Here is a 27196-nt window from a genome sequence, read left to right on the forward strand (position 1 = left end):
AAAAACAAGTCAGAAGGATTGCTTTTGCTTTCTTCTACATTGTTTCTTCTTTTATCTTACATAGACGGCCTGCCAGCACGCCTTCATGCTTTGTTCGAGAGCAGTGTGCGCAATCTGTTGCAGGTATAGGTAAATAACTGATGTTGTTTCATGTTTTTCGTGTTCGCATCCGCTTCAATCATCCGATTATAAAAAGACTGGGGACACAAGAACCTCTGGACATGTGACAACGATGACTCAAGATCGGAGACACCACTGGGAGTAGTTTTGGGTAGAGTGCACAGCCACCACACCCACCGACCTGCAAGGCCTTGAAGCCTTCTGACCTGGCTACAGCCCCTGTCTGCCTGCAGCACTCAGATCCTTGAAGGTCGCAGCTCACGTGGGCAACGCCACCCCAGCCATAAGACGAGACACCTGCTCAAGGTGGAAACCGTGACGGTCTAAGAGGACCTAAGCTGAAGAAAATGTATCCGCTAAACCCACCACAGATACCAATCAATCAATCAGTAATGGCATACGCCGGGGGGGCCGAGCAACACTAACGCAAACCTCAATGCAGACGTCCTTTCCATGATCATGGCAGAATCTGTCGCCTTCCTCATGCCACGAACTTTATGGGCATCCCCTTGGCCTCCTCCACAGTTGACCCATCGGTAAACCCCTCGGCTGCAGGACATAGCAACGGCACACGTGACGTGCTGAGCGTGGCGTCGTCTAGTGTAAGTGGTTGTGGCCCACAGCCAACACCTACGCCTCGCTGGAGATGGCGGTGAGGTGGCGGTTATGATACGAAGATGCCGCTGAGGCAGCAGAGCAGTCGCTGCAGCAGAAGTGACAATAGCCCCAAGAACCTCAGGGGTTACAAGATTCTCAGGAACAAAGAAAGTTTTCACACCCCAACACGTCGTCTGGAGAATTCCCCGCCGGCGCCGGACCTCTGCAGCATGGGGAACGCGGGGGACTGAAAGGCGACCCGGGGCACTGTGGTGGATTGTGTCCTGACCTTCCAGCTCCTCTCCACGCATGCTAAGAATGAGTTTCGCGGCTGCCGAAAGGAAGGGGCGGACTCAAGGCGATGCAGTGTTCTAAAAGGACTGGCCGTTGACGGGAGAAAATAATATACAAGGATACCGATAAGGAGACAACGAGGCCAAACGGCATACACATGGCAGCTCATGAGGATGGGTTATTCAGCGCCTTCCCTCCGTCCTTAAATGTATCTAACATCCATTTGAAGCTTTCAATCTTCCTCTTTGCCTCAACTACACTTCTCCTTAGTTTGTTCCACTCATCCACCACTTTGTTCATTAATCAGTTCTTGCCTGTTTCCTTCCTCAATGTGAAATGATCAAACTTACACCCGTTGCTTTGTGTTCTTACATATTTTCAATATAAATATTTCATCTGAATCGCCGTTATTAATCCTGCAAACTTTAAACTTCAATGAAAGCACCTCGCACTCTACGTATGTCCAAAGAATATCTGTACGGCAAGTTCCTAACTCCATGGATCATTTTAGTCATTCTGTGCACAACACAGGATTGACACATGGCTTTGTAGTTAAGGAGGGAGGGAACATAAGGGAGCTGTTCCAAGGCTTTGCTTCCCTTTCGCAAGTCATCACGCACGGGAAAGTCAGTATAATAGTTATTCCGGATAAATCTTCGGTGACACCGCTGTTCATTTTCCCGTGCGTGGATGGGAGACGCGGAGGGAGAAGTGGTTGGCTGGCTGGAGGTGTTGGGTGGGGTGGATGACAGGCTTTACACGCGCTTAATTAGACGTGCCACGGAAGTTGTCGTCGCGCCTCATTCCGCTTCATCACGGTGATCAAAGGTTTGGGTCCCGCATGAATAAGATGCGTCCGTCCCTTTGAACATAGCTAACGGGGAGCATACGTCCGGGGGGGCGTCGCTTCACTCACTCGCCCCACACACACATAAAAAAAAAAAAAAAAAGGTCCTCTTTGCGAAGTAGCTTACTGGCAGCTTCACAGATAAAAAGAATAATATATATAAATTAATGATAAGCTGATGATCATAACCATGAAAAATGTAAATGAATAATCATTATTGCTATATATAGTAATTTTAGTAATTTGCTTCACGTTTTTCAGATGACACCACAAGGCTCAGAAGACATACAACGACCGCGACGGTGCTGAGGCTCCATGGCGCCACAACGCAGGTTGCCAGCTGCCCCCTGGCTGGCCCTCTTCCTCGTGGGCCTGGCCATCCCCCTCTCCTTCACCTGCCCTAACTGCTACAAAAGTTTTGATACGTTATCTTGCTCAATGAATGCAACTTTCGCACAGCAATACAAACTGGAGTTAAAAGATGACAATGGTACAACAGATAGTTTACTTTCTCTCAGGTGTGACTATAGAGCATCACATCTTGATTTGGCTTTCCACAAAGGGTGTAACTTCTCCTCAGTCCAGCATGTGTCACTCAGCCTTTGCCCACTCTTCAATGTCTCATTCAGTAAGGCCTTTGCCGAGTTGGGAATACTGCCGGAGAAGATTTTACAAGTGACATTCGACAATCGAGGAGTAAGGACAGACTTGAAACTTGAAAGGTGGCACCTCGATGGACTTACAAACCTTGAGTTCTTGGATTTAAAGAATACTAAGTTTACCACCATACCTCCAGATTTACTTCAAGCCACTCCCAAGCTGCAACACTTTTTCTTTTCCCAAGCCAATATGTCAACAGTACCCGAAACCTTATTTGCAGGTGCATCACATCTTAAATCTATTCACCTCATAAATAACAATTTTGAGAGTTTGCCAGACAACTTATTCTCCAACATTTTTACCCTGACAGGCTTAACTGTGTACGGCAACACACTTGGGGAGATTAGCCCAAAGCTCCTGTCCAGTATTCCCAAGGTGTATCAATTGGAACTTTCTATAAACAAGATAAGAAAGATCACTTCAGACACATTTTTAAATCTTCCAAAGTTGAAAACACTATACCTCAAGATAAATGAACTTGAATCTTTGCCAGAGGACATATTTCACAACTGTCCTGACTTGGAGACTGTGAACCTACAATATAACAAGCTTCAGGCACTTCCATCACAGCTTTTTAGCAAGTCCAAGATGATTACAGATTTAAGTTTCTCAAACAACAAAATAATTGAAATCCCCCAAGGATTATTTCAAGGACTGATAAACTTAACCGAGCTGTCAATGTCAGCAAACGCCCTCGAAAAAATACCTGAAGGATCATTTGCAGACCTAATTAGTCTTGAAAAGTTATCTCTTAATGATAATCCTCTCAAGACTCTGCTGTCTGGAACCTTTAACAGCCACCACAAACTTAAGACTCTTGACCTAAAAAATGCAAGTCTTTCTGATCTGCCCAGTAACATTTTTAAGACTTGTGAGTCACTAGAGGAGATTGATCTGTCAGACAATCACTTGAGTGAGCTCAGGAGCACATTCTTCCCTCACCCTATCACAATTCTCAGAATCCTAAGACTAGGAAATAACAACCTGTCCTTCTCAACCATTGTCAGTAAGCCAGAAGCAAGAGAAGCAGGGAGGACAGACGAGGTCCTGCTGGAACAGTTTCCTCTCTCAGACCAAGTTGGCCTCACTGAACTCACCCTTAACAGCAACAGAATAAAAGCCATACCTCATGCCTTCAGAAACTTACAAAATCTTATGCAATTGGATTTGAGGAATAACAGCATTGAATATTTGGATAATTTTGACTTCTTATGGAATCCAGATCATGGAAATCTTGACAGGAGTAATGCGTCTCAGGCAGAACGCCAAGACCTAAACAGTGATATTCCTAAACGAGTAGTTGGTGTTAAATTAAGAGATAATCCACTGATTTGTGACTGCAACCTTTATAAGTTTGCAAGATTGCTGCAGGAAAAAAATTCAGAGCAGGACAAAAATATGGTGCACCTGGAAGTTGAAGATAGTAACGCTGTGAAGTGTTCACCGCCAAACAACCGCAGTGATCAGAAGCTGGTGATGACTCTTGACTTCACCAAACTCTTCTGCTACAGGAAGGAATGTCATCCTTCCTGTTCCTGCGCCATCAGACCCCACGACCACATGTTCATCATGGACTGTGCTTCCCAAGGACTTCAGGCAATACCAAAGCTGAAGCCATACTTGCCCAAGGGAAACTACTCTATCACACTCAGTGTCACGAACAACTCCATTGCCAGCCTTGAGGGTCTCCAAAGCCCTTCATACAACAATCTAGTGAACTTAACAATCCCTTCCAACCACCTTAAGGTCATCAATGAAAGTTACTTGCCTAAGACACTACAAGTCTTAGATGTCAGAAGAAATTATCTCACCAACTTCTGTCCTTCAGTCATTAGCTTCCTCAATGCCACAAATGCAAATCTTGGCCTGGGTGGAAACCCTTGGCTCTGTGACTGCCAACTGGTTGACCTCCACGTCTTCCTAAGAGATCCTAAGAGAAAGGTATGTCAATAGAGTAGTTGATCCTAGAATGCACTTGACAATGAATGTACCTGTTTATCTATGTATATGCAGACTTCTTCCTTTTTTTTTTAACCCGGTAGCAGCGGGGATCATGTTTCTTAATGGTCCCTCCAAGCGAGAATAATGAGAAAAAATCACCCCTCACACAAACCATTTCATAATATATATCAAAGCATTTGTGATCAGATTATGTATCATCTATTTTGGGGGGTTTATATCATGGCAAAAATTTGGCCCGTCACTGCTACACGTTAAAGCCACAAATTTGGCCCGTCGCTGCTACACGTTAAAGCCACAAATTTGGCCCGTCGCTGCTACTGGGTTAAGAAGCCATTTGGTCTTCCATGAAACCCCATCATGTAGTTGGTGTTTACTTACATATGGCCCATAAAGTTGCCATCGTTTCAAAATTAAGATTCTTTCTCTCAGTTACCTCTCAGTTCCCATGGCTGTTTATAACTACACCTAAACCTTTCTTAAGAACATAAGAACGTAAGGAGTCTGCAAGAGGCCGGTTGGCCTATACAAGGCAGCCCTTGTTATCAGCACTTCTTCATACACAGAGCTACATAAAACTACTGTTGTCTCCCTCCTGCAGCTTGCCGATTCACACTCAATCCTCTGCAGCAACTTGAACAAGCAGCTGCTGAGCCTGACGGAGGAAGAGCTGTGCCCCACCATCCAGCGGCCCATGGTGGTGGCTACAATAGCCTCAACCACTGTCTTGCTCGTCGTCTTTTTTGTACTTGGTTAGTTTGTATTTAGTCTTAGTTTGTAATTTTCTATTTTAGTCAAAGAAAAATCTTATAATGTTTCCATTCAGGCCACCACAGCCAAAAGAACTTCACTTTTTGTTCTTTTTTCTCAGCTGTGCCACATTTTCTTCCTTAACCCATCCGCTGCAATTGGAATGAATTTGGCTTTCACTGGTAAAGGTAAAGGTAAAGTTGGGGGCATACACTGTAGAAGTGCGTAGCCTCGGTGCTCATCTCCGTAACATTGGCCCTTGAGCCTGTGGTGGGAGGGAGCCCTTTTACCCCAGGACACAGGGCCATAGCTGGGCACGATAACAGAAAACCTTATTCCCGATAACCGATAACTGATAATGGAAAACCTTATCGGCGATAACCGATATTCGTTAACTGGAAACACAAATATAGGCGATAACCGATACCTGATATTAATCCACAATTCCGATAGCGATAAGTCCGATAGGCGAAAATGATACTATATTATTTCCAATAAAAAAACATCGATGAATTCAAATTTTCATTACTTGGATTATAGAAAACTTACAAAACCTGAAAACCACAAGTTGACACGTACCTATGGACGGTAATACTAGAAACGTCTGAACCGTGTTGTGTTATTTGGCGTCCCCACCGTCAAATGTTGGCGCTTTTGTTTACAAACACTGGTCTCTCGTGAACTGTGCATGCTCAGACCAGCAAGTGTAGACCTGTACAATCTCACAAAGCTTTTTAACCGTAATTAAGAGTTGCTGGAATGCTGAATCAGACATACAGTACCACTTCCACCATCCCCGCTGTTTCTAGAACGACACTCTGTGCAAGTTGTATTTATATGTACAGAGTGCCGTTTTAGAAACAGCGAGGATGGTGGTACTGTATGTCTTATGTGTTAAAAAGCTTTGTGAGACTCTATAGGGCTACACTTACTGGTCTGAACATGCGTAGTTCACAAGAGACCAGTATTTGTAAACAAAAGCGCCAACATTTGACGATGGGACACCAAATAACACAACACCAGGTGCCTTCAATACCATGGCATGCTCACAAACGAATATGGAATATCAAATTTGAGGCAGTGAATGATAATTTTGGGGGGCAAAGTTAAATGATTTTTCTTTTTGATATATTGATTTTTGAGTCTTACATAAAAATAAAAAAATAACCTATAGTGTTTTAATGGTGATGATCAAATACCCCAAAGTTTTTTCATACAACACCGGACGCCCGGGTCACGTGTAGGGAGGACACAACGTTTTTTTTCTGAGTCGGAAAAAAGTAGCGATTATCGCCAGTTTGGTTACAAAAGTAACGAAGATACCGATATATATTTAAATAAGTAGCGGATGGCCGATAACCTGATTTTGTTATCAGCGATAAAGTATCGCGATAACTTATCGCGATAACGCCCAGCTATGCACAGGGCCAGTGTGACATCTGGGTTACCACAGTTTACCTTCCCCAGGTTTCCCAGGTACCCATTCATTGACCAGCCCGAAAGGGAGGATGAACAGCTGGGTGAGCTGCACGCCGACTGCCCGGGCCGGGATTCAAACCCGGGCCCGTGGAGTAGAAGCCAGGCACGCTGACCACTAGACCATGGAGGCGTACAATTCACTGGAGTGTTTCCCATGTGGTATTGGTGTGCTGGATATCCCCTCCAAAGATGCAGGACTTCACATTTTTGTTCATTGAATTGTAGCAGCCACTTTTTGATCCATTCCCATAGCTTGGTGATGTCTTCTTGTAGGAAATCCACAGTCAATGAGTGAAGTAGACATACTACCTATATACCTCAGTTTGATGATGTAACTATTTCATTCCCTTTCTTATCCTTGTCATCAGTAAACTAATAATACTTCTTTCTTAAAATGTTTTTGTTGTATTACCATCTTATACACCATGTAGAAATTGAGACAAGACCAAGAGTTCTCATTCTCAGTTCATGCCATTTTCTGCGTAAGACTTCCATATGACTTGGATAATATATTTCTTTATGACATAGTGCCTATGTGCTCCTTAATTTTTAGGGGAAGAAAATGTGAACTACATTCCAGCCATTAATTACAGGAACTGTGGTTGTGTTCAATTTCCAGCAAGAAATCAAGGTGTGGCTTTTTAATCATCGAATGTGTTTGTGGGCTGTGGCCAAGGAGGAAGCAGATGCCAATAAGAAATATGACGCCTTCATCAGCTACTCCAACAAGGTGAAGACTGGAACCTTTCTCTGGAAAAACTAGAGAAAGGCAGATTCTCATTCCCAACCATCAACCTTGTACATCAAAGCAGCCACAAGACTGCTTGCACCAGATATGTCATAGAATGGGGTTGCTACCTTCATGACACAACACAGATATGTATTTTGTCATCATCTGTGCCTCAGACATGTATTCTCTCCATCTAGATCTCATACCTAAGTAGTACAATCAAGAAAACTCTTAAGTACTTTTTTCCCTGTTTAATATCTCAATTTCTCTATTGTATCACTTTGATGCCATGAACTTTGTTCATCCCTAATTTGAAACTGAACATACAAATAGAAACTACTTGTTCCCCCCTCTGCACTTGCAATAACCCAATATTAGTAATTGGCTTGTTCTAAAAATGGTATTTTTACCCTTCTTTGCATCACCAGGATGAAGAGTATGTGAACACAGTGCTGGTGCCAGGCCTGGAGTGTGGGGAGCCCAGGTACCGGGTGTGCCTCCACTACAGGGACTGGGTGCCCGGCGAGTACATCCAGAACCAGATTGACCAGAGCATTGAGGACAGCCACCGCACCATTGTTGTGCTCTCCTCAAACTTCATTGAAAATGTTTGGGGACAAATTGAATTCAAGACAGCCCACTCCAAGGCACTTAGGGAAAAGAGCAAGAAGATAATTGTTATAGTTCTGGGACAGGTGAGTGCATGCAATGATCATTTTGGCTTCAAATTAAAAATTTATGGAATTTATTTGTTAAAAATGCTTGGTTTAAAGCATGTCAATCTTCCAAACACCTATCCCCTATTCTTCAACAATACTCCACTGTTACCTTCTACACTAAACATCCTCGGTCTATCCTTGATTCAAAATCTTAACTGGAAACCACATCTCACTTACTAAATCAGCTTCCCCAAGGTTGGGGGTTCTGTATCGTCTCCACCAGTTCTTTTCCCCCACACAGATGCTGTCCATTTACAGGGGCCTTGTCTGCCCTCGTATTGAGTATGTATCTCATGTATGAGGGGGCTCCACACACACACACACACACACACACACACAGCTCTTTTGGACTGAGTGGAGTCTAAAGCTCTTCGCTTCGTCAACTCCTCTCCTCTTACTTACAGTCTCCTACCTCTTAAATTCCACCATGATGCTGCATCTCTTTCTATCTCCTACCTATATTTTCATGCTGACTGCTCTTCTGAACTTGCCAACTGTGTGCCTTCCCCCTCCCCTCAACTTTCTACTCTTACCCCTATACTGTACAAATCCCTTATGCAAGTTAACCAACATCTTGATTCTTTTATTGCATCCACTGGTTTTGTTGCTTTTTTGTTTAATTGCCCTTGAGCTTTCTCCATTGGTGTAAAAAAATAAAAAATAAAAAATAAAAAAATAAAAACTAATTAAATAAAAACTTGCAAAATTTTAAAGTATAAAGACAACTTTAGTTTTGGTAAACAAGTACATAATAAATTTCATGTAATATTGAGTCCTAATGAAATATTCATATCAAACTCATCATTCATCTCAGCCTGAGGAGAAAGCCTAATCTGTCTCTATTCCCTCCATGCTCCAGGTGCCCCCAGAGTCTGAGATGGACGAGGAGCTCAAGTTGTACCTCTCCACCAGGACTTATCTCCAGTCAGACCACCCGAAGTTCTGGGAGAATCTCAGATATGCAATGCCTCACCCTCAAGAATTCTTCCAAAAGAAACAAAACAAAACCAAGAAAACGGAGAGACTGGAGTTGGTCCATAAGAATGCTAAACCAAAATAGTACCTGTTACCACAAAGGATACTGTATGAAGTGTTCCTTGAAATAAAAGACAAATGGTGCCTAATAAGGACACAGCTTAATACCTGAAAGAAAAAGAACTGCTATTCTGAGATGCAATAGCTCAATCCATGTGCAATCTTTTTTAATAAAGTGACAGATTAGTTCAGCTTCAGTTTGAGCTGCCAGTAATAAAAGCTTTGTAAATATGTGGCTTCTGGTGTTTCGTCCTTCCATTTATCATAAAAGTGTGAGCATAAGCCTTATGAAGACAACTGTGACATATACCAATACCTAATACCTTGCGAAATGCCAGAAAACTATAACAAATGTATCATTGTGTGATTTTGAGGGTTATCAATATGATAAACAAACTGATAATTTCCAGGTAATATATGTCAAACAAGAGTCAGCTACTCATAATGGATGAAGATTTCTGGGGAATTGGGAATGAGATGTAAATACGTACTAAAAGTGATCGTTCCCAACAAACAAGTAAAGAAAAATTCACAAGAAAACTCACATGATGAAGTTAACTGCTTCAGATCCTCAAAACAAAGGAGTATAGTGTTGATAAAATATGAATTGCATTCTTGATTCTGTCTTAAGAGGTGACCTTGCTATGTGAAACTGAAACACGAGGCAAAATTACATTGTCCAGGATGAGAGTACTGGAGATGTAAGGAACTTCTGCAGACTTCATGGGATGCACAAGGGAATGTGGTGGGTGGGAGATGCAATGAAATACAGAGCTCATGTTACATACAAAGATGGACAGAAAAAGGAGTAATGAAATAGTTGACAATAGTGGCAAAAAGAATCTATACCTGTGATCACTGAGGAAGCAGATGAAAAGATATTGTTTTTATAATACAAAAGAATTGAAAAAAGTAATGGAAATGGCAATCTGTCAAAGCTTATTCATGAGTTGGGCCCAAGGCTGAAAATGAGAGGTACAGAGTAGTCCTTTATGGCACACCATATGAAGATGAGAGTGCTGTTGCAAGAAGGCACTGAGATGCTGCAGAGGATTGTGGATGAATTTGACAAGTGTGCAAGAGTTGAAACAATGAAAATAAGTGTTGGCAAGAGTAAGGTTATGGTCAAGAAGGAATGACAATGACAGAGTATATGACACCAGGATTGAGGGAGAGGGTGTCAGGAGAAACCTACTAGTGAAATGGATCAAAAGAGTGGATGAGTATTGGAGAGTGAGTTGGTATGCAAAAAACTTGAGTGCTGGAACAAGGAAAGATGGAAACGTTTCCGGTGTGGCCACCCTCTTGAGGGGGCAGGACATCAAATATGAAAGAAAAAGATTAGCTTGGAAAAACAATGTCAAGCAGAACAAATAAACTAGTTATACTCTTGTTATGATGCCATATCTTGATGGGTTGCAGGATGTCATGTGGTGTTAATACCATAATCATTACTAAAGTCAGGGTCTGGGTTACAAAATTTAAATGACCTAAATAGCATCACAGCACCAGATTCATGCTTAAATGGAGCATTTATATGTAATGTTAATCACTTCAGTGAGCAATCTTTCCTCTAACTCTTGTTTCTTGAGGCTTAACTTGACTTTGCACCCTATGAGTGCAGGAAACACGAATTGTAATGATGTTAGAATCTTACACATGGCCATAAAGGTGGATAGGACATCTTGTAAATATACCAAATGGAAACCAAGTCGTTGAACTCAATAAACACATCCTTACACCACATTATGGGGTAAATCTCTACTTTCTGAGGAAGGAGAACTGTCTACACACTATTTAAAAAGTTGTAGTATTTAAGGGAGACAAATAAATTCAAATATCTGTTAATTTCCTAGTTCAACATCCTAGTTGCATTATGATTTTTAATCATGAATGCTTTGATTCACTCTTCACTAAAAACTGATAACAATCTACACGTTCATTCCTCTGCAGCTTTTCCCATTTACAAACCTCAACATCCACGAGGCATAGGTAGCAGACACACCCACGGATGTTGAGAATCCACGGATATCTGGTGATAGATACTTAACAGCAACTACTGGCACTGGTTAGTACTGCAAGTATGAAGGTGCATGGAGTGATGGAGGGGTGTACAGTGAGCCACAAGTGCTTTGGCTGGCCACAAAAGTGCTAAAAAAAAAATTTAAAAAAAACTGCAGATACCCAAATATTTCTTAAACTTGATAATCAAGTGTCCATGGGCTACCCCACGGATATTCAAATCTGTGGATGAGGTTTGACTGTAGAAAATGGGTTGTTGTTTCTGAAGAGTCTCTTCCATCGTTCTTTATTAAAAACCACACTCTTCCAACCCCTTCTCCATCAAGTCAGCTTCAATGGAGTCCCTCCACCTCAACTTTGGTCATCCTCTCCTTCTTCCATTTCCAACACTCTTCAGCCAGTATCATTATTCTTGCACTTTTTCGCATCTCTGTACAACCTTCGTCGCATTTCTCATATTTTCACCTACATCTCTAACTTTTACTATTCCCCTCATGTGTTAATTTCTAATCTTGTTCTGCCTCGAGACCCCAAACACTCATCTTGTCCTCATCTCTTCCAGCTCTACCTATTGCTCTAACAATGATTGCAAGGCATGTTCCTGAAAATCTACTCTTTCTTTCAGAATTTTTCATGAGATCCCAGGTTCAGGAACTTTTCAGTGATGCTTTACAGGGTTGCGGGGCTTGTTTAAGATGAAATGGGCCCATGCATGCACACTCGCACAAAAAATATGAAGCTGCAGGAATAGCAACTCCATTTTTCTCTCTTGGCACTATCTTCAATGAAGTCCTTGGCTGATGACCTTTCGAATTATATACTCTGCAGAATCAGAGTTCATCACTCTGTGAAGAAGCAAAGTTTTCAATGCTATGCTTTGTAGGTCATATGGATCCAAGATACGGAGAAATGCATGTGCATGAGCACAAGCTCGCTCATACATATGCACACGTGCATAAAATGAACCTAGAGGAATTCATTCCTCTCACTCTGCAATCAGAAAGTAGAAGATAACAGAAAGGCTATTTGCACTACAACACTGAAACAATCAGAAACTTGTATAAAAATTGTTGAATTTTATTTACTTTTGAAGGATCTTCAATTAGTGCACCATATTTACAGGTAACTTTCTAAGATGAGAAGTTCCCCTCTTAGGTCTGAATAAGAACAGAACAGCATTAAATCTAACCCTCGTGCTCCCCTCAGGTACACACCTTTATAGACAAGTCAGTCCACCATACACACAAGTGCAATCAGTTACTCTCCCACTCAGGCAGTATACTCACTAACACTAGGACAAAAGAATCCAGCAATTTGCTTTCTGGGTCCATATTTACCATTTGCACGTCAAAATTCATACCTGTTGTATTTCAATTCAAATTTGATGTTATTCATCAATGTCATTTATAAAGTCACAAAACTATTCTATCATTGAACATTCACAAATATCATCACAATCAACAGAATCCTGGGGAGACATGATGAACGGTCATGATCTGTATTGCTGTTGCAAGCATTATCACATTTTACTCTGAATGTCTTGCATTTCTTGTTAAATTACAAGCAGCTATTGTGGTCTTGACAAATCAGTGTCAAGACAAAGACATAAATGTCCCTGAAAAGCCCACCAGTATAGATGTGGGGCATCAATGAATTTCCTCTCTGAAGGCAAAGCACCAATGGTAACTAAGCACAGCAGTCAGCACACAGCAATAACCACTCATGAGTTTCTCAGTTTGTCTCAGAGGACTTGTGGAATGGCTTACTGTCAACAGACTTGTAAACTCTCTAGACACAATTTTCCTCATGCTATTTAAAGCTGTCATTTATCACTTAGAAACTCAAACCATTACAAACCTTCGAAGAGGTATGAAGTATGCTCACTTATATCTTTTCTGCAAATCTAATCAGTTTTTGCTATACATGATAATTTTTCAGTCTCCAATCTGGTAAAACATGCATAGAGTATTACCCAATACTCAAAATAAAACCACTGATATAAACCTTAACTTCTGAACTAAAGCAACTTACTTGTGGAAGACTAAAATTTGTGGTGCAAGAGTTGGTGGACAACAGTGCGAAGAAGAATGTCAAAAAAAGAATGACACAACTCTACAGTTACACTTCATGGATCTCATTAATAAAGGTTAAATGGAGCTTGGATATGCCATGTATGAGGAGCTCATGATGCTGTATTAGCATTTCCTTATTCCACTTACTCCTTCATATAATGGAAATCATACGAAAAAAGGATATTTTTATCAATATAATCTTTTTTTTTTTTTTTTTTTTTTCTACGGAAAACCTGGCTATGAAAAAAAACTGAGAAATTTCCATACCTTGCAGAATCATATGATAGTCACCCCCTCCAAAGAGAATCTTAAGAAATATGTCCACTAATGTGGCAGGCCAGAATGGTAATCCATGATTCACCAATGATGAATGTCTGAAGTGTCATGTAGCTAACCAAATGGTTCCATGTACATAATTTTGATGGTGATTAATCACACTTTTTAATAATAAACATTCACTAATTTAATTAAACCTCATTGACCAATAAAATCACCATCTTTCAAAATATTTTTAATATTAAAGTGATGCTGAAAATTCTACAAATTATGTGGAATGACAATAAATGATTTTACACAGTAAAAAAGTAATTGCCATAGTTTCCATGATATAATAATGCTTTGAAATTCAGAAAATAGTTGTTCTTACTTAAAGAAACATGATTTAACTAAACTCACATGATGACAGCCGCCCACAACAATACTGTCCTCCCCCTTGCTACACACACTTACGAGGCACCAGACTCCAGCTCTGACGCTGGTGTCTCCGGCTCCTCATCGTTGTATATGTTCTCTGCCATCTGCCACACCTGAAACAGCAACACATGACAGAATGAACATGAGTATGAATACTTCCCTGTACCAAAGCTGGTGGTTTATTGTTCTGTCTTCACTTAGATGGGAACATTTTCATTTTAAGTTCAAGGAAAATGTTTGCAGTATTAGGTATAAATATTTGCAAAAGAAATAAAAAAATGACAATGGCCATTAATTTGAGTTACCACAAATTGGTGTCTGAATAGACAAAACCTTTAGGGGTCCATACTTCTGTAAAGGTGTGCACTAACCTGCATAATGTTGTCTTCACTAACAGAACAAATGACCCATGGTTCATTGGGGTTCCAGGAGAAGTCTGAGATCTTGGCAGTGTGGCCGCCATGGATAAACTGCAAAAAAATTAATCATCATCAACCACAGTCCACAGAGTTTCCAGAAAGAATAGACGACATAACTGATAAACTGTCCAAACCACATAAACTGTAGTATGAATCTCCTACATAAATAGAAATATAACAATAAAAGCTTTTCACATATACGATAGTGAGCAACTCCTTCAAAGCAAGTTGTTTTGTTTATTGTCTTTTGAAGATTACCCAGTGAAATATGCCATACGACTTTCAGTTCTCTTACTCCAAATCCTGACTATTACTTAAAGAATATGCTAAAGATGTGCATGGCCTTAGTGCTTATTTCCATTACATTGCCCCTTGAGCCTGTGGCGGGTAATAACCCATTACCCTTGGACGCAGAGCCAGTTTGACATCCAGGTTGCCACAATTACCCTCCCAAGGTATCCCCAGGAACCCAAATATTGACCAGCCAGAAAGGGAGGGTGAACATCTGGGTGAGCTGCACAGCGACTGACCGGGCCGGGATTTGAATCCAGGCCTGCAGGTTCATAGCTATGTGAACTACCCACTTCACCACGGGTCACTGACATAGTGTGCAAAAATGACCCAAAGCACATTGCCAGAGGTCATACGGCAACATAAGACTAGGTTATTAGTTGATATGAGAAATAACATCCTGCCTAAAAACTTCTTCCACTGGTGCCTTCCTACCATCCACCAGTTTCCAATCCACTTTCTATTCTCCAATATGTACTAATACCACACACCTTTCCTTTTCATTATAATTCCAATTTTCTCATAAGTTACCTCTTGTCACCTCTCACATGACATCCAAACCCTACTCACTGACTAATTTTTTTCACCTTCATACTACTGGCACAAAGAAACTCACCAACAGCTCAGGAGGTCCATCTTCAGCATCCTCAGCACTCTGTTCCTCTCCAATCTTGCTTAGGTCCCACACGTGTAACCGGCGGTCAGTGCCGGAGCTGGCCAAGATGGTCTCATTGTGAGGGGACCACTGCACCTAAAAGGACCACAGAAAAGTGTCTTAATACTTTTTCTTCACAGAGAACCGTCTATGCCTGTCTCCCCACCTGCACACCCAGCAGGTAAACTTGTCAAGTGGTTGATTTTATATGTCTAAGTTCAAGCACTTGCCCAACATGTATTTTTGATTAAGTAAACCAAGATTATATCAACCAACAGTCTAGATGTAGTTAAAACAGTTAGGCATACTATTCTCATTTTAACTGAAAAAGTATAAATAAATAAATACTATATAATTTATGTATTTATTTATTTGTTTTTATTCTCAAAAGCCTTGATATAGAGCATGATTCTCTAATCCCATCAAGACCTGTCACAGATTAAATTATTCTTTCTTTGCAATTTCATGACAAATAAAATATACTGTGATGCTATGAGCCAATATCAACATTATAAAATCAATTTCAAGTTACAAAGAGCAACAAAAGCAAAATAACAGCACACTGAGCACTACAAACAACATTCCAATAACATTCCCCCAAGATGGGAGTGCTTCAGTCAGCCCATCCTCGCTGCCCCTCCACTCCACAGCTTCCGCCAACCTCACCTGGAATACTTCATCTTTGTGCGACTCAAACGAGTGGAGTTTCAGCTTGAGATTGCGCAGGTCCCACAAGGCAACTGTCTGCAAGGCGGGTGGAAAAGGGTAACTGAGGCGCTCACCACCACACTGAACACATGCAAGTCTTACTAACCTGGAAGATCTCGTCCTTGTGCATGGCAAACGAGTGAAGCTTCAAGCTCAGATTACGTAAATCCCACAGAGCGACCGTCTGTAAGGGAAGCTGGATGTTGAACTGTTCACACATTATAGGCTGAGAGTCCTCAAGAGATGTCCCATCACATCCATAGCACATTATTCACCTTACCAAGCACTCACTCTGGATGCAAGCCACTAGATGAAGACTTACTTTTTAGTCATCTTGAACCCTAAGACCAGATATACATAATACCACACCTACTAATATTACTCAACTGATCATCCCATAGGATTAAAATTTACTTTAGTATTCAATTTTTGTTTTTCACAGATTCAGACAAATTTCAAAAGTTTAGGAGATATGAACAGGAAGCATCCCAATGACAGCAGTACAGGCCCATGCCAAGTGAGGCCACTAAATTTTACACTCACACTCAATTAGTTAACCACACTCTAACCCCTCATTTAGAAGGTCAAAATATTGTACAATGAGGAACATAGTCTAAAATTCATTTTTTATATGCCACAGTTCATTGTCATAATGACCATCACTTGCATGTGCTAAAGTTACTCCTCATCATATGTGCTGTGACACAGCTCCAAGACACCTCCCCCCCTGCCCCCACACACACACCTGCCTCACATGCCACTCACACTCTTCAAACATACTTTCCATTATTTTTAAGTGTCATTACTATAAACACAAAATTATTTCAAATATTGGTTCCTTCTTATAACTAAGTATTTCAGATATTGGTTTCTAGATTAATGTGTGAACATTAAGCCAACATGCAGCATGCAGAAAATTACACAGAAGCATCAAGAACAAATGCTGCATTCAGCTACTGACTCCATTTGTCTGCTGCTGCTGAACAGAAAAAAATATTATAAGAGTTGTTACCAAGTATGGAAAATGTAGATCCAGACAGGAGAAAATACAACACCACAGAACACAAAAACAGGAAGAAAAATATGTACAACACCACACACAGGAGACAGAAGCAAAAAAAATCATACTTTATACAGAAAAATTTTTTAAATTGTGGTATTGCATATCAGAAAAATTCTAAGGCATTAAGGCTACCAACAGATAAAACAAATATTATTGGCACAAAACACAAAAACAACATTTAACCCATAAGGGTCGGGCTAGAGGACTATTGTCATTCTCGCAGCGCACGGGCGGTGTTGATAGATTTTGGAAAATAGGTGTCTTTCATCAATGCCCCGTGTGGCAATTTCAAACGAAAACATAATCATTTATACTGTTTTTTCATCGAAAATCCTTCCTCTCCACAATGAAATAAATTTGAAGTGTCTAGGTTGCAGCACAGCAGAGATATGATGTTGGGAAGAGGGGCTATTTTTGGCCAAGCCAAACGCGTCGGATGGCGGAAACTCCCGCCACCCGACGCTCTCCGCCCGAGCGGAAATTCCCGTCACCCGACCCACACGGGTTAAATAGCAATCACATCCTAATATAATTTCTAATCATACAAACAAAATCAAGAAACTTTCCTCTCAAAAAGCAAGGACATGATAATAAGCCTGTCAGTAACTTTACTCCTAAGCCTGAGTGAAGTGAAAATGAAAACTTCAAGAACTGGACACATAGCACTCGGAGAGTGCACACCTCCGCCAAAGATCGTCCTGAAAATTGGTATGGGCATCAACTGTGATCCTATGCATCATATGGAAGCATTTGTTTCAAAACTTAATGAAATTCTTTTTTTTTTTTTTAACTGTGACCTTTGACAAACTTTTTGAGGTCAAGGTCAAGGCCATGCAAGGTGCATCACATGGAAGCATTTGTTTCGGAATATGATGAAATTCTATTTTTGGGGGGACACCTTGACCTTGGGCGAACTTTTCAAGGTCAAGGTCAAGGCCATGCAAGGTGCGTCTTCCCATGAGCTAAGATATGAACTAAGTCTGAAGTCTCAACGATGACGAGAACCGAAGTTATGGCCAATCTGACGTTTTGTGTGACCTTGACCTTTGACATCAAAAATTTAATGGGTTCTATTCTGGATGGACACGAAGCTTCCCTGAAAAACTGGTTGAGATATCCGCAAAATTGTGCACAGGAGACTGCTCACAAACAAATAAATAAATAAACATACTGACTGGACCGAAAATATAACCTTCCAACTTCGTTGGCAGAGGTAATAATGATTACAGGGTTTACACATAAAGAAAACCTCCAGCTAGCTACTGACACACTTTCTTCACTAAGTGCAATACTAAGTATAAAAAATGAGAATCAACATTGAAAAATGAGTCATAAAGCAAACCCTTACCAACCATGGTAAATTTCCTACCATGGTAGTGATTGGTAAAATTATGATTGAACAAGAAAAATAGGGAAAATAGGGCCAGGGGACCCTGGGGTAGTTACGAGGGGTAAATAAAATAGTCTTTTCTTGACCCATTACAGAATACAGGGAATTGGTACCAGTATGCATCATCATCATCATGCAAGGAATCAAAAGCAAACCTATTTCCATTTCTTGAGGTAACTGCATATTACAAATGAGTACTGAATAATGGAAAGATTTTTCTGTTTATAAGTAAGCTTCATTAATTAATGACATGAGTGTTGAGAATAAACTCAATGTATTGTTCACTGTTCAGCTGACACAACAGACATGAAACCAACACTACTATTTGAGCATTTTTTGAGTGAGTGTGGGGGCTTGTTTTGTGCTTGCTCTGTTTGGGGCTCAATTCCAATCCCTCCTTCAAGAATTTTTTTGCTATTCTAAGGATCAATCATCCGCAACATTAAAGACAGCTCAACCAGGCCTCCCCATTACAACAAACAACCAGTGGATTCCCACTTACAACAAAAAATCTATAACAAAAATTATACACTGAAATTTTGTTCATGATTCAAGAGAGGACATGAAAATTCAGCAATAGCTTGGACAGGTCTGCTTGATCTACTGTAAAATAATTAAGGTTGGTATCTATGCAAAACTTTCAAAGCTTCAAATTAAAAGCTGAGAACTATAATGTAAAATGAGAAGCATACAGAAATACCCGACAAGTCACACAACACAGTAATAAACACAAAAGACAAAATTACAGAGCAACTAACACAATGTCTATCCATCAAAAGTACAAATGAATGAGTGGCTTCTACTTATGAGACCCACCTTGTCTGCACTGCCGGTGGCCAGGATGAACTCTGAATAGGGGTTGAAAGAGAGACAGTTGACCTCGGCTGTGTGTGCGTCCACCGTGTGTGAGGGTTTGTTGGTGTTGTTGGCTCGGGTGTCCCAGATCATCAGCTTCTGGTCGTCAGCCACTGAGCCAAACAGAGATTCATGCAACAAGTGCCAAGCAACATCCTGAGGGTAAAAGAAAAATCATATTTTATTTTTGTTTTGTATGCATAATTCAAGTGTGGCAATGATGAATATCTGACCTAAATTCATATCTTTTTCTACACTATAACTTTGCTACTGACATCACTGACCCATCTTTTTAAGGTTATTCCTCATCCTTGTTTGAGGCACTTTTCCAGTGACCTGAGGATACTGTCTCATTACAGCCATCCCCTCCCCTACAAAATTCCGACACTCACCTCGACCACAGCAGTGTGTCCAGTAAAGATGGTCTTGGCATCAATGACTCTATTCTCCTTGGGTGTGGCATTAATGTCCCACAAACATATTGTGTGATCATCTGATGCACTCAACAAGTACCCATTCAGGTTTGGGTTCCAGGAGAGCCCATACCCCTCCTTCTGGTGGCCCCGCAGCCTGTAACAAGGGGTGCAGAATCCATTTAAAATACATCAAGCAAAGCCACAAGAATATAACTACTAATCAAAATCTTAAAATCATGTCAACCTTTTTAAATATTGCTAGTCTTAAAAAAAAAATCTTTATCCAACTACAAACCTAATACAGTCGTCCCACAAATAGTACGGAGGTTAGGGACCCAGGACCCCCGTACTATTCGAAAATCCGTATAAAATTACTGCCCCCCTAGAAACACTACGGAATCCGGGTCCTGCCTGGCTCAGCTGTTGCCCACAGGCCCAAGTTGCCAGTTATGCATTTTCTGCTGCAGTCACAGTGCAGTGTTACCACGCTGGGGGGTCGAGGCCCCCGTTAGAGGTCAGGTTATTTAAAGTTCGATTGGAGTAGTTTAAATATTCGTCCCTTAACTATATAATATGGAGGCGTCATGTCGTACTTGGGAGGCGCGGAGTCAATCTCCACAATTATCATTTCATATCTTATTTAAAGTATGATTTAGAGAGCAATAATAGAAATTGTGGTTGAGAGTAAGAGAGAGTGTGAGTGTATGACATCGCTCGCTCGCTGACAATGTGGAAGGCAGCGCTGCCAGGATGGCTCACTTGTCCAGCTTGGTAACACTACAGCAGAAAATGAAAAACTGGCAACTTTGGCCGGCGAGTAGAAACTGAGCCAGGCGGGAAACCCGGATTCCGTAGGACTGCCCACTCCTGCCCACCAATTACTTGTTTAAGGTAAGAAAATGCCTATTTATGTGTTTATAAAAGGTTAATTTATGAACAAACAGAAAAAGACAGGCTTTATCTCCACTCTAGCAGCACTCACAGTTACTGCGGCAAGCATTTCTTTTACACTATGATAGATACAGCGAACACTGCTCTCATTCATGTGGTATGCTCTCCCTACCACAAAGTAACTCATCCCAAAATGTAACTTCTCCTAAATCTGAATTCTTCTGCAAGGTGCACACTTTCTCAAACGCTTTGGGATGCTTTCAGCAGGTGTTTTGGTAGAAAAGTGTTGCCACTCACACTATGGCTACTTGGTGCGACGTGAGGGAAATTTAAAAATCATAAAAAAATTCATCCATGATAATCCGTATAAAACCGAAACCATACTATTTGAGGGACGACTGTAGTATACATCCAAACACCTTCAGATCTGGATGTGATAAATTGTCCATCTTACTGGGCTGTCAACACACTCAATAAAGCCTGACACTGCAAGACTTAAATGTTTCAGAGCCCTATTTCAATTGTTCCATCAGTTATCCACTCAATACAACAAAGGATATTACTTGCCTCAGGTCTGGGTGACACTCTCCCGATGGGTCCGGCTTGGAGGGGTGTTTGGTGTAGTCAAAGACCAACACATCACTGGAGGGAGTCTTGGTGGCAATGACACATGGGTTCTGGGGCATGTACCGGGCACGATTCACTTCACCCTCATGGTTGATCTTTATCTCGATCTCAATCTTGCCACTAACAGAGCCAAAGCCACCAAACTCTGAAAGAATTGTTAGTCACAGCTGATACAAATTATGGCTAGCAAAGTGCAATTTCAAAGTTCAAACCCTCTAACTGAATGACCATTACATTTCCAACTTAACTGTTGTCAGTTGTCAGTCAACACCAAAATATATAAGGAACTGTCACCATAAACATTTGATCTATGACATCCTTTTACAAAAAATATGATAATTAGAATTAAAGTTGACAGCAATAACTGCCATAGCATACACCAACAAAAACTACAAGACTAAAATGGGAAAAAAAAAGATCAATCAATACATACATATTCAGAATTATCTTCCTTCTAACTACCAAGATATGTACTGTTCTCCTATTTTTTTATTTGAGCATACCTCCTTTCTCGTTATCATAGTGGGATGCATCAAATTGAGCATCTTCATTGGGCAGCTGGACAGAGGCGATGAGGAGGTGGTTCTGCTCATCGCTGGTGTGGGTGCCCAGGATGAGGCGGTGGATGCTGTAATCCTTCCCCTCAGGTCTGGTGCATATAAATAGGAATTCATTATCATCACATAAGCAGGGCAAGGTAATGATATATGTTATTCAGCATATCACAATGCAAAGGAGACTACTAAACACAACTATCCTATGTTATTCAGCATATCACAATGCAAAGGAGACTACTAAACACAACTATACTAATCATTTTGGCAAATTGGATGATAAATATAACTAATTAATGTAATTTTAAGGTGCATACCATTCCTATGAAAGATCTCAGTACTCAAAATAATACCTTGTGACATCAGGAAGCCACTGTGCAGTGAGGGAGGGCCATTCCAGGGCGTGTGTCATCACCAGGTCGTAGAGGAAGGGAGTGTTCTTCTTCCATATTTTGTATTCCTCATTGATGACACGCTCCTCCACCGCATCATCAAATGTGTCTGTGATGTCAGGGACAAGACAGATTAGCATTGCTGCCACAAACACTCTTCAGGCAGTATTGAGAAGGGAACAACTCACTACGTAAAGAAAGCATGCTCAGTCAATGTCATTGCCATAACAGCGTGACTGGTTCACCCTTGCAGGGGCTGAGCCAACAAGGGCAGCAGAAGACCTTAAGCACACCAATAGGTAAAGTTCCCTCATTACAAGGAAAATCTTTATAAAGTAGCAGAAAAAGTTTTGCTGATAGCAAGCTACTCAGAAAACCTATTTACTAAACATTAAAGCTTGTAAGACAAGAAACTAAGTTTCTGTGAGGGAACTTTAGCAAGAGATAAGTATTTTACTGAGCCAGGAGAGGCTCAAAGCCACCTGGGGCTTGTTAGTAGATATGCTGCCCTGAGTGGCAGCCTCACACTTTCTGAAGGTAGGAAAGCCTTCTTCATGGTTAAGGGGGTAAAGTGTCACCTATTACGTTAATGACACTGTCTGCAGCCCACCTTGAAGGCGGTGTGCAGGTGCCACTTCAGCCAAGGCCAGTGTCGGCGGGAGGTCTGGTGCAGGCCCACCACCACCATCCCCAACTACACAACAAGAAAACACACCATGTCATTCTTTGCAGGCCAGCCACAACAGGCAACAGCCCTCATCAAAACTTACTCTGTACCACTTAACTGGACACAAATCACCCATGTAAATACAGAGAAAACCTTAAAATCTAATTCCCTTGATGAAAATACATATGAACAAAGGATCCCTTTAAGAGAAAAGCATTTATTCTTGTAATCCAAATCTAGTTACGGAAAGATAAGCAAAACTATCTTTTGAACAATTTCCAGAATTTTTAAACACTTAAAAGGGAACTGTCTATCTAAACTTTAAACACAAGACATTGTCTTGATTTTATTATATGATATACATACCTACATACCACCATTTACGTCATCATATTCAGATTTAAAGTGCTTCATGCAAAAATCCTTTTATTGAATAGTATGTGAAAATTGAAAAATGTTACAGGCCAAAAACTGTTTTTAAGCACCTGAGCTTCTTTAATTTGATTTTTGTAGGTTAGAAATAACTTAACAAAACTATTGGACTTTCTATATGGTACGTACATATTTATTTAGAATAGTAGATTAGAGAAGTTTGAACATTTTTCACCTCAAATATAAATTAAGTTATTTTTTCATCCTTTGCTTTTTTTTTTTTTTTTTTTTGGTGGGGGGGGGGGGGTTAAAGTCATATGTGAACCACTAAAATGGTCATGAGATAATAGACTCGTAGGGAACAACATGCCAGGCCTCTCATCTCAAGAGAGCTTCACTAATCCACCGTAAACCTTCTTGAGTTAAAAGAATACACGTATATACATGTCTAGGACTAACAATTAGTGCAAACCCAGCCCATTAAAAAGAAATCAAAGGGGAAAAAAATAGGAGGAAGCACTTACGGTTAACACAAGTAATATTATGAATAGAAACCTGCCACTCTCCCTCAAGAGAAATGTGTACAATCAATGTATCGTGCCAGTCCTGTGTCTTACAAGATTTGAAGAAAGCGAAGTGCATAAATAGGAATGGCAAGAAAAATGTTAGCTATAACACAGCGCCAGAAACCGAGCATCATAGATTAGGGAACAGACAATAGTTGAAGATATTTTAATGATGGTTAGGAATGAGCAATGGACTTAGGCATGTGTATCATGCATAGAACTAATAACAGATGGACAACCAAAATAACACGCTGACAACCCATGAATTGAAAAAGACAGGGAAGGCAGAGAACCAAATGGAAAGATAAAGTAAGGGAATTTGCTGGATCAGGATGGAGTACGTTAAATGAGAACAGGGTTATTAACGTGTAATTTTGCAGACTAAATTCACATTTTCTGGTGGTTAGAATCTTTTTGTGCTCCACTGCCAAAATGAAACAAATTGAAGTCCTTTGATATATCCCCCATGACCATATATAACAAGAAATTAATATCTCACAAAAGTGATGTGCAGCGACAAAACAATATACCAGGGTGTTATATGTGTGCAAAGTACTTCATAAAGCACAATGGTGTCCTTCACAATAAAATGGGTGTACTTCTGGAATAATACTGATTTGTTTTAGCTCCCAAGTATTCCAAGTGAGAAAAACTTCCACAATTTAATGTAGAAATCAAATCAACACAAGTTAAGATTGGTTTTATCAATGCACCAGTAGCTTGTCTCCTACTTGATCAACTGCTCTTCTGTTGTCATTTATGTATACTTCTAACCTTCACATCTCTCAGAAATTAATAGGAAGAAGTACAGATATCAAAACACCAGCCACCAGAACCCGAAATACGTTTTATTTATGGGGAGACTGGCAAAAAATTAATATTTTCAACTCAGGCATCAAAATTCAGGTTTTAACAGTTTGGTACCCTTAAAATGCTCCCTGTTTCCTGTTAAAGTCAACTGAAGCTGAAGATGAGGCAGAGAGAAAGAATGAAAATGATAAACAAGAGTAAAAGGGTGTCAGGACAAAGCGACCCACCACCCACGTGCACACCCATCGAATGCCGCTTCCATGCCACCCCCATACAAGACCAGGTGCCAAAAATGCCTGAATATTTTACATAATAAACACTGGTTTGCCTTCATTTGTCATTCTTACCCCAAAATGTGTAAAATTATGCTGCATTAAGCCTAGAAACATCCTGATAGACACTCTTCGACATACAGCTGCTCATATCTCAAAACAAAAGTTACTGACATTTTGAGTGCAATTTCTCTGTTGTTTATGAAGTGATTGTAGATATAAAGGTATTATTGGAAAGAAGAAAGCGAAAACTTTTCATTGTAAGACATTTTTAAAAAGATAAAACCAGATCCCAAAAGATTTTTTTTTCTAAAAGAAAGAAAAAATTGGCACCAAGATATATCTTATTTTTCATATATGAAATATGACAACTAAAATCTGCCAAGATGAAAAAACACTATATGTATCCATCGTAGAACTTATTTTCAATAGTCGAGATTTTGTGAAGTACATGTATGTAAAAGTCATTGGCATTTTCAGAGCATTATATATTTCTTTCTCGCTAAATACTGATCATATCTCAATGAAACTTTGGGATCTAATACTTCATGTATAAAGATATATTTATACCCAAATTCATGAGAATCTGAAAAGAATGAATATCACCTCCTAGATAACTACCGTCGCCTCCCCTTAACCTAACACCGTCTTTCCACAGCATAAAGGCGGTAGAGACAGCGGGCAATGGCGAGGACCTGCAAGGAGGGCAACCAGCCTCATATCAAGGGACAGACAATGTAAGACAAATAAAAAAAGACTAATTACTGAGGCACATTTTAGGGCCAGCTTTACAGTCCAATACAGAAAGTTCGTAAGCCCCCAACCAAACATAAAACACGACGAAAATTTCCTAATTTAGCTCTAAATAGTGTTGGCGTCGAGATATAAAGGAGAGGCGGAGTTACGTAACACAGGAAGTCTCTTTATTAGTATCCGATAATCAGTATTTTTTTTCTTTTTTTCAGCAAAGGACAGTTCGATTGCACACAAAAAATAAAACAATAATGAAAAAAAAAGACCGCTACTTACTGCTCCTAAAGATTACCGAGTGGCCAAAAGAGAGGTCAATGCCGGGAGGAGAGGCGCTTACAATGAGTATGTGTTGGATTACTTACAATACCTACTTTTGTGATCCTGCATACATTGCATACTTAACTTAACCTTCTGGCATTAAAGTATCGAACTGGCTATTTGATATTGAGAACACGAGACGCCAGCAGCATCCAGGAGTGGAATCATCTCCCATCTCATGTAGTTAATAGTCCCACTCTTGACACATTTAGGAATAGGATCATCAATCATTATCTCCCTAATCCTGGCCTTTCACAATGTCCCAATCTTTCCTCATCCTAACCCTTATCCTAATCCTGTCCTGGCCAGTTGAATACCCCGAGAGTGGCCCTCTGCGCGTCCCCTAGAGATGAAAAAATGAAAATCTAACTAAACACAAAACACGACGAAAAGCTCTATATAGTTTAGCGTCGAGATATAAAGGAGAGGAGAATTTAGGTAACCACACAGGAAGTCTTTGTTAGAATCCGGTATTGCGTAGAAACAGCGAGTATGGTTTGGTTTGAGCGCTTACAATGACTATATGTGGACTATCGAACTGGCTATTTAATACTGAAAACACGAGACGCCAAGCAACAGAAGGACAGCCCGGCCAGCACGCCCCAAAAGCCCCAAAGCCCCCTTGTCACCCCTGCCCCACGCCGCCCATGTGCCCCTCCCCAGCCCCACACGCACGCAGCCCCACAGCAAACAGCCACACCGACTCACATTTACCTTTGGCGCCCTCCTTGTCCGTCATTGTGTCGGTGCAGCGCCACAACAAACCTTCTCGTCTCGCCGCACTCAATGGCGCCAAATTTTCCCCGCGCAGGCGTCTACCACGATCAGATGTACGATGATTACCACTTGAATCAACGTTATCTTCTTCTTCTTCTTTTTATGACCTGTAACGCTTTGTATCGCTTCTTAGGTCCTTCTCCTCTCGTTAATCTTTTCTTTTTATTCACTTATTCGCACTTTCTCTTTCAGTATTACATCACTTTCTTAAGCACGTCATCCTGATTGTCGTACTTAGCGTATTGTTTATGCCGATTTCTGACCCCAAACTATCGCACCCACAAACTAATGATATGCATTTATAATCATTGTTAAAATCGGTAATTATTAGTATCTCTTTTTTGCAATATCTATGGGCCAGAAACCGGATAATACAATGTTATGCGTACGATAATCTGGTAACGTTGACTTGAATACGATAGA

The 27196-nt window shown here is 40.6% G+C and overlaps 2 protein-coding genes across 7 annotated transcripts in view; one reads left to right on the forward strand and one right to left on the reverse strand.

The window, feature by feature from the left end:
- LOC127007293 (protein toll-like) overlaps nt 1-10901 on the forward strand; it is a 25333-nt gene extending 14432 nt beyond the window's left edge. Inside the window, exons 2-7 of one of the 2 annotated variants that reach the window (XM_050878072.1) lie at nt 65-129; nt 2120-4459; nt 5079-5229; nt 7300-7436; nt 7865-8131; nt 9015-10901. In XM_050878072.1, coding sequence (XP_050734029.1) covers nt 2174-4459; nt 5079-5229; nt 7300-7436; nt 7865-8131; nt 9015-9215 — 3042 coding nt within the window. In that variant the 5' untranslated portion in view covers nt 65-129; nt 2120-2173 and the 3' untranslated portion in view covers nt 9216-10901. The remainder of the gene's footprint in view (nt 1-64; nt 130-2119; nt 4460-5078; nt 5230-7299; nt 7437-7864; nt 8132-9014) is intronic. The other variant, XM_050878071.1, reaches the window with a different exon arrangement.
- A 2881-nt stretch (nt 10902-13782) lies between these two features.
- LOC127007296 (chromatin assembly factor 1 p55 subunit) lies at nt 13783-26844 on the reverse strand. 5 transcript variants are annotated; one of them, XM_050878077.1, is made up of 11 exons: nt 26705-26840; nt 22849-22932; nt 22200-22347; nt 21796-21941; nt 21233-21437; nt 19751-19928; nt 19320-19514; nt 16009-16086; nt 15304-15438; nt 14349-14447; nt 13783-14090 (listed from the first exon to the last, which is right to left on the reverse strand). In XM_050878077.1, the coding sequence occupies exons 1-11, from the start codon at nt 26733-26735 to the stop codon at nt 14010-14012; spliced, it is 1380 nt and encodes a 459-aa protein (XP_050734034.1). In that variant the 5' UTR covers nt 26736-26840; the 3' UTR covers nt 13783-14009. The 5 variants fall into 5 exon arrangements, with proteins under 5 accessions (XP_050734034.1, XP_050734035.1, XP_050734036.1 ...); XM_050878078.1 differs by lacking the exon at nt 16009-16086 and adding an exon at nt 16157-16234; XM_050878079.1 differs by having other exon boundaries at nt 26711-26834.
- Between the last annotated feature and the right edge of the window lie 352 nt (nt 26845-27196).

Source organism: Eriocheir sinensis, chromosome 35 (assembly GCF_024679095.1).
Source record: "Eriocheir sinensis breed Jianghai 21 chromosome 35, ASM2467909v1, whole genome shotgun sequence".
Lineage (NCBI taxonomy): Eukaryota > Metazoa > Arthropoda > Malacostraca > Decapoda > Varunidae > Eriocheir > Eriocheir sinensis.

Excerpts from the sequence above, each read along its gene's own strand:
- LOC127007296 (XM_050878077.1), bottom strand. The coding sequence starts at position 26,735 with ATGACGGACAAGGAGGGCGCCAAAGGTAAAT. Across the intron at positions 22,933-26,704 it reads GGAGGGCGCCAAAGGTAAAT|TTGGGGATGGTGGTGGTGGG; the intron begins GTGAGTCGGTGT and ends CTTGTTGTGTAG. Across the intron at positions 22,348-22,848 it reads ACCTGCACACCGCCTTCAAG|ACACATTTGATGATGCGGTG; the intron begins GTGGGCTGCAGA and ends CTGACATCACAG.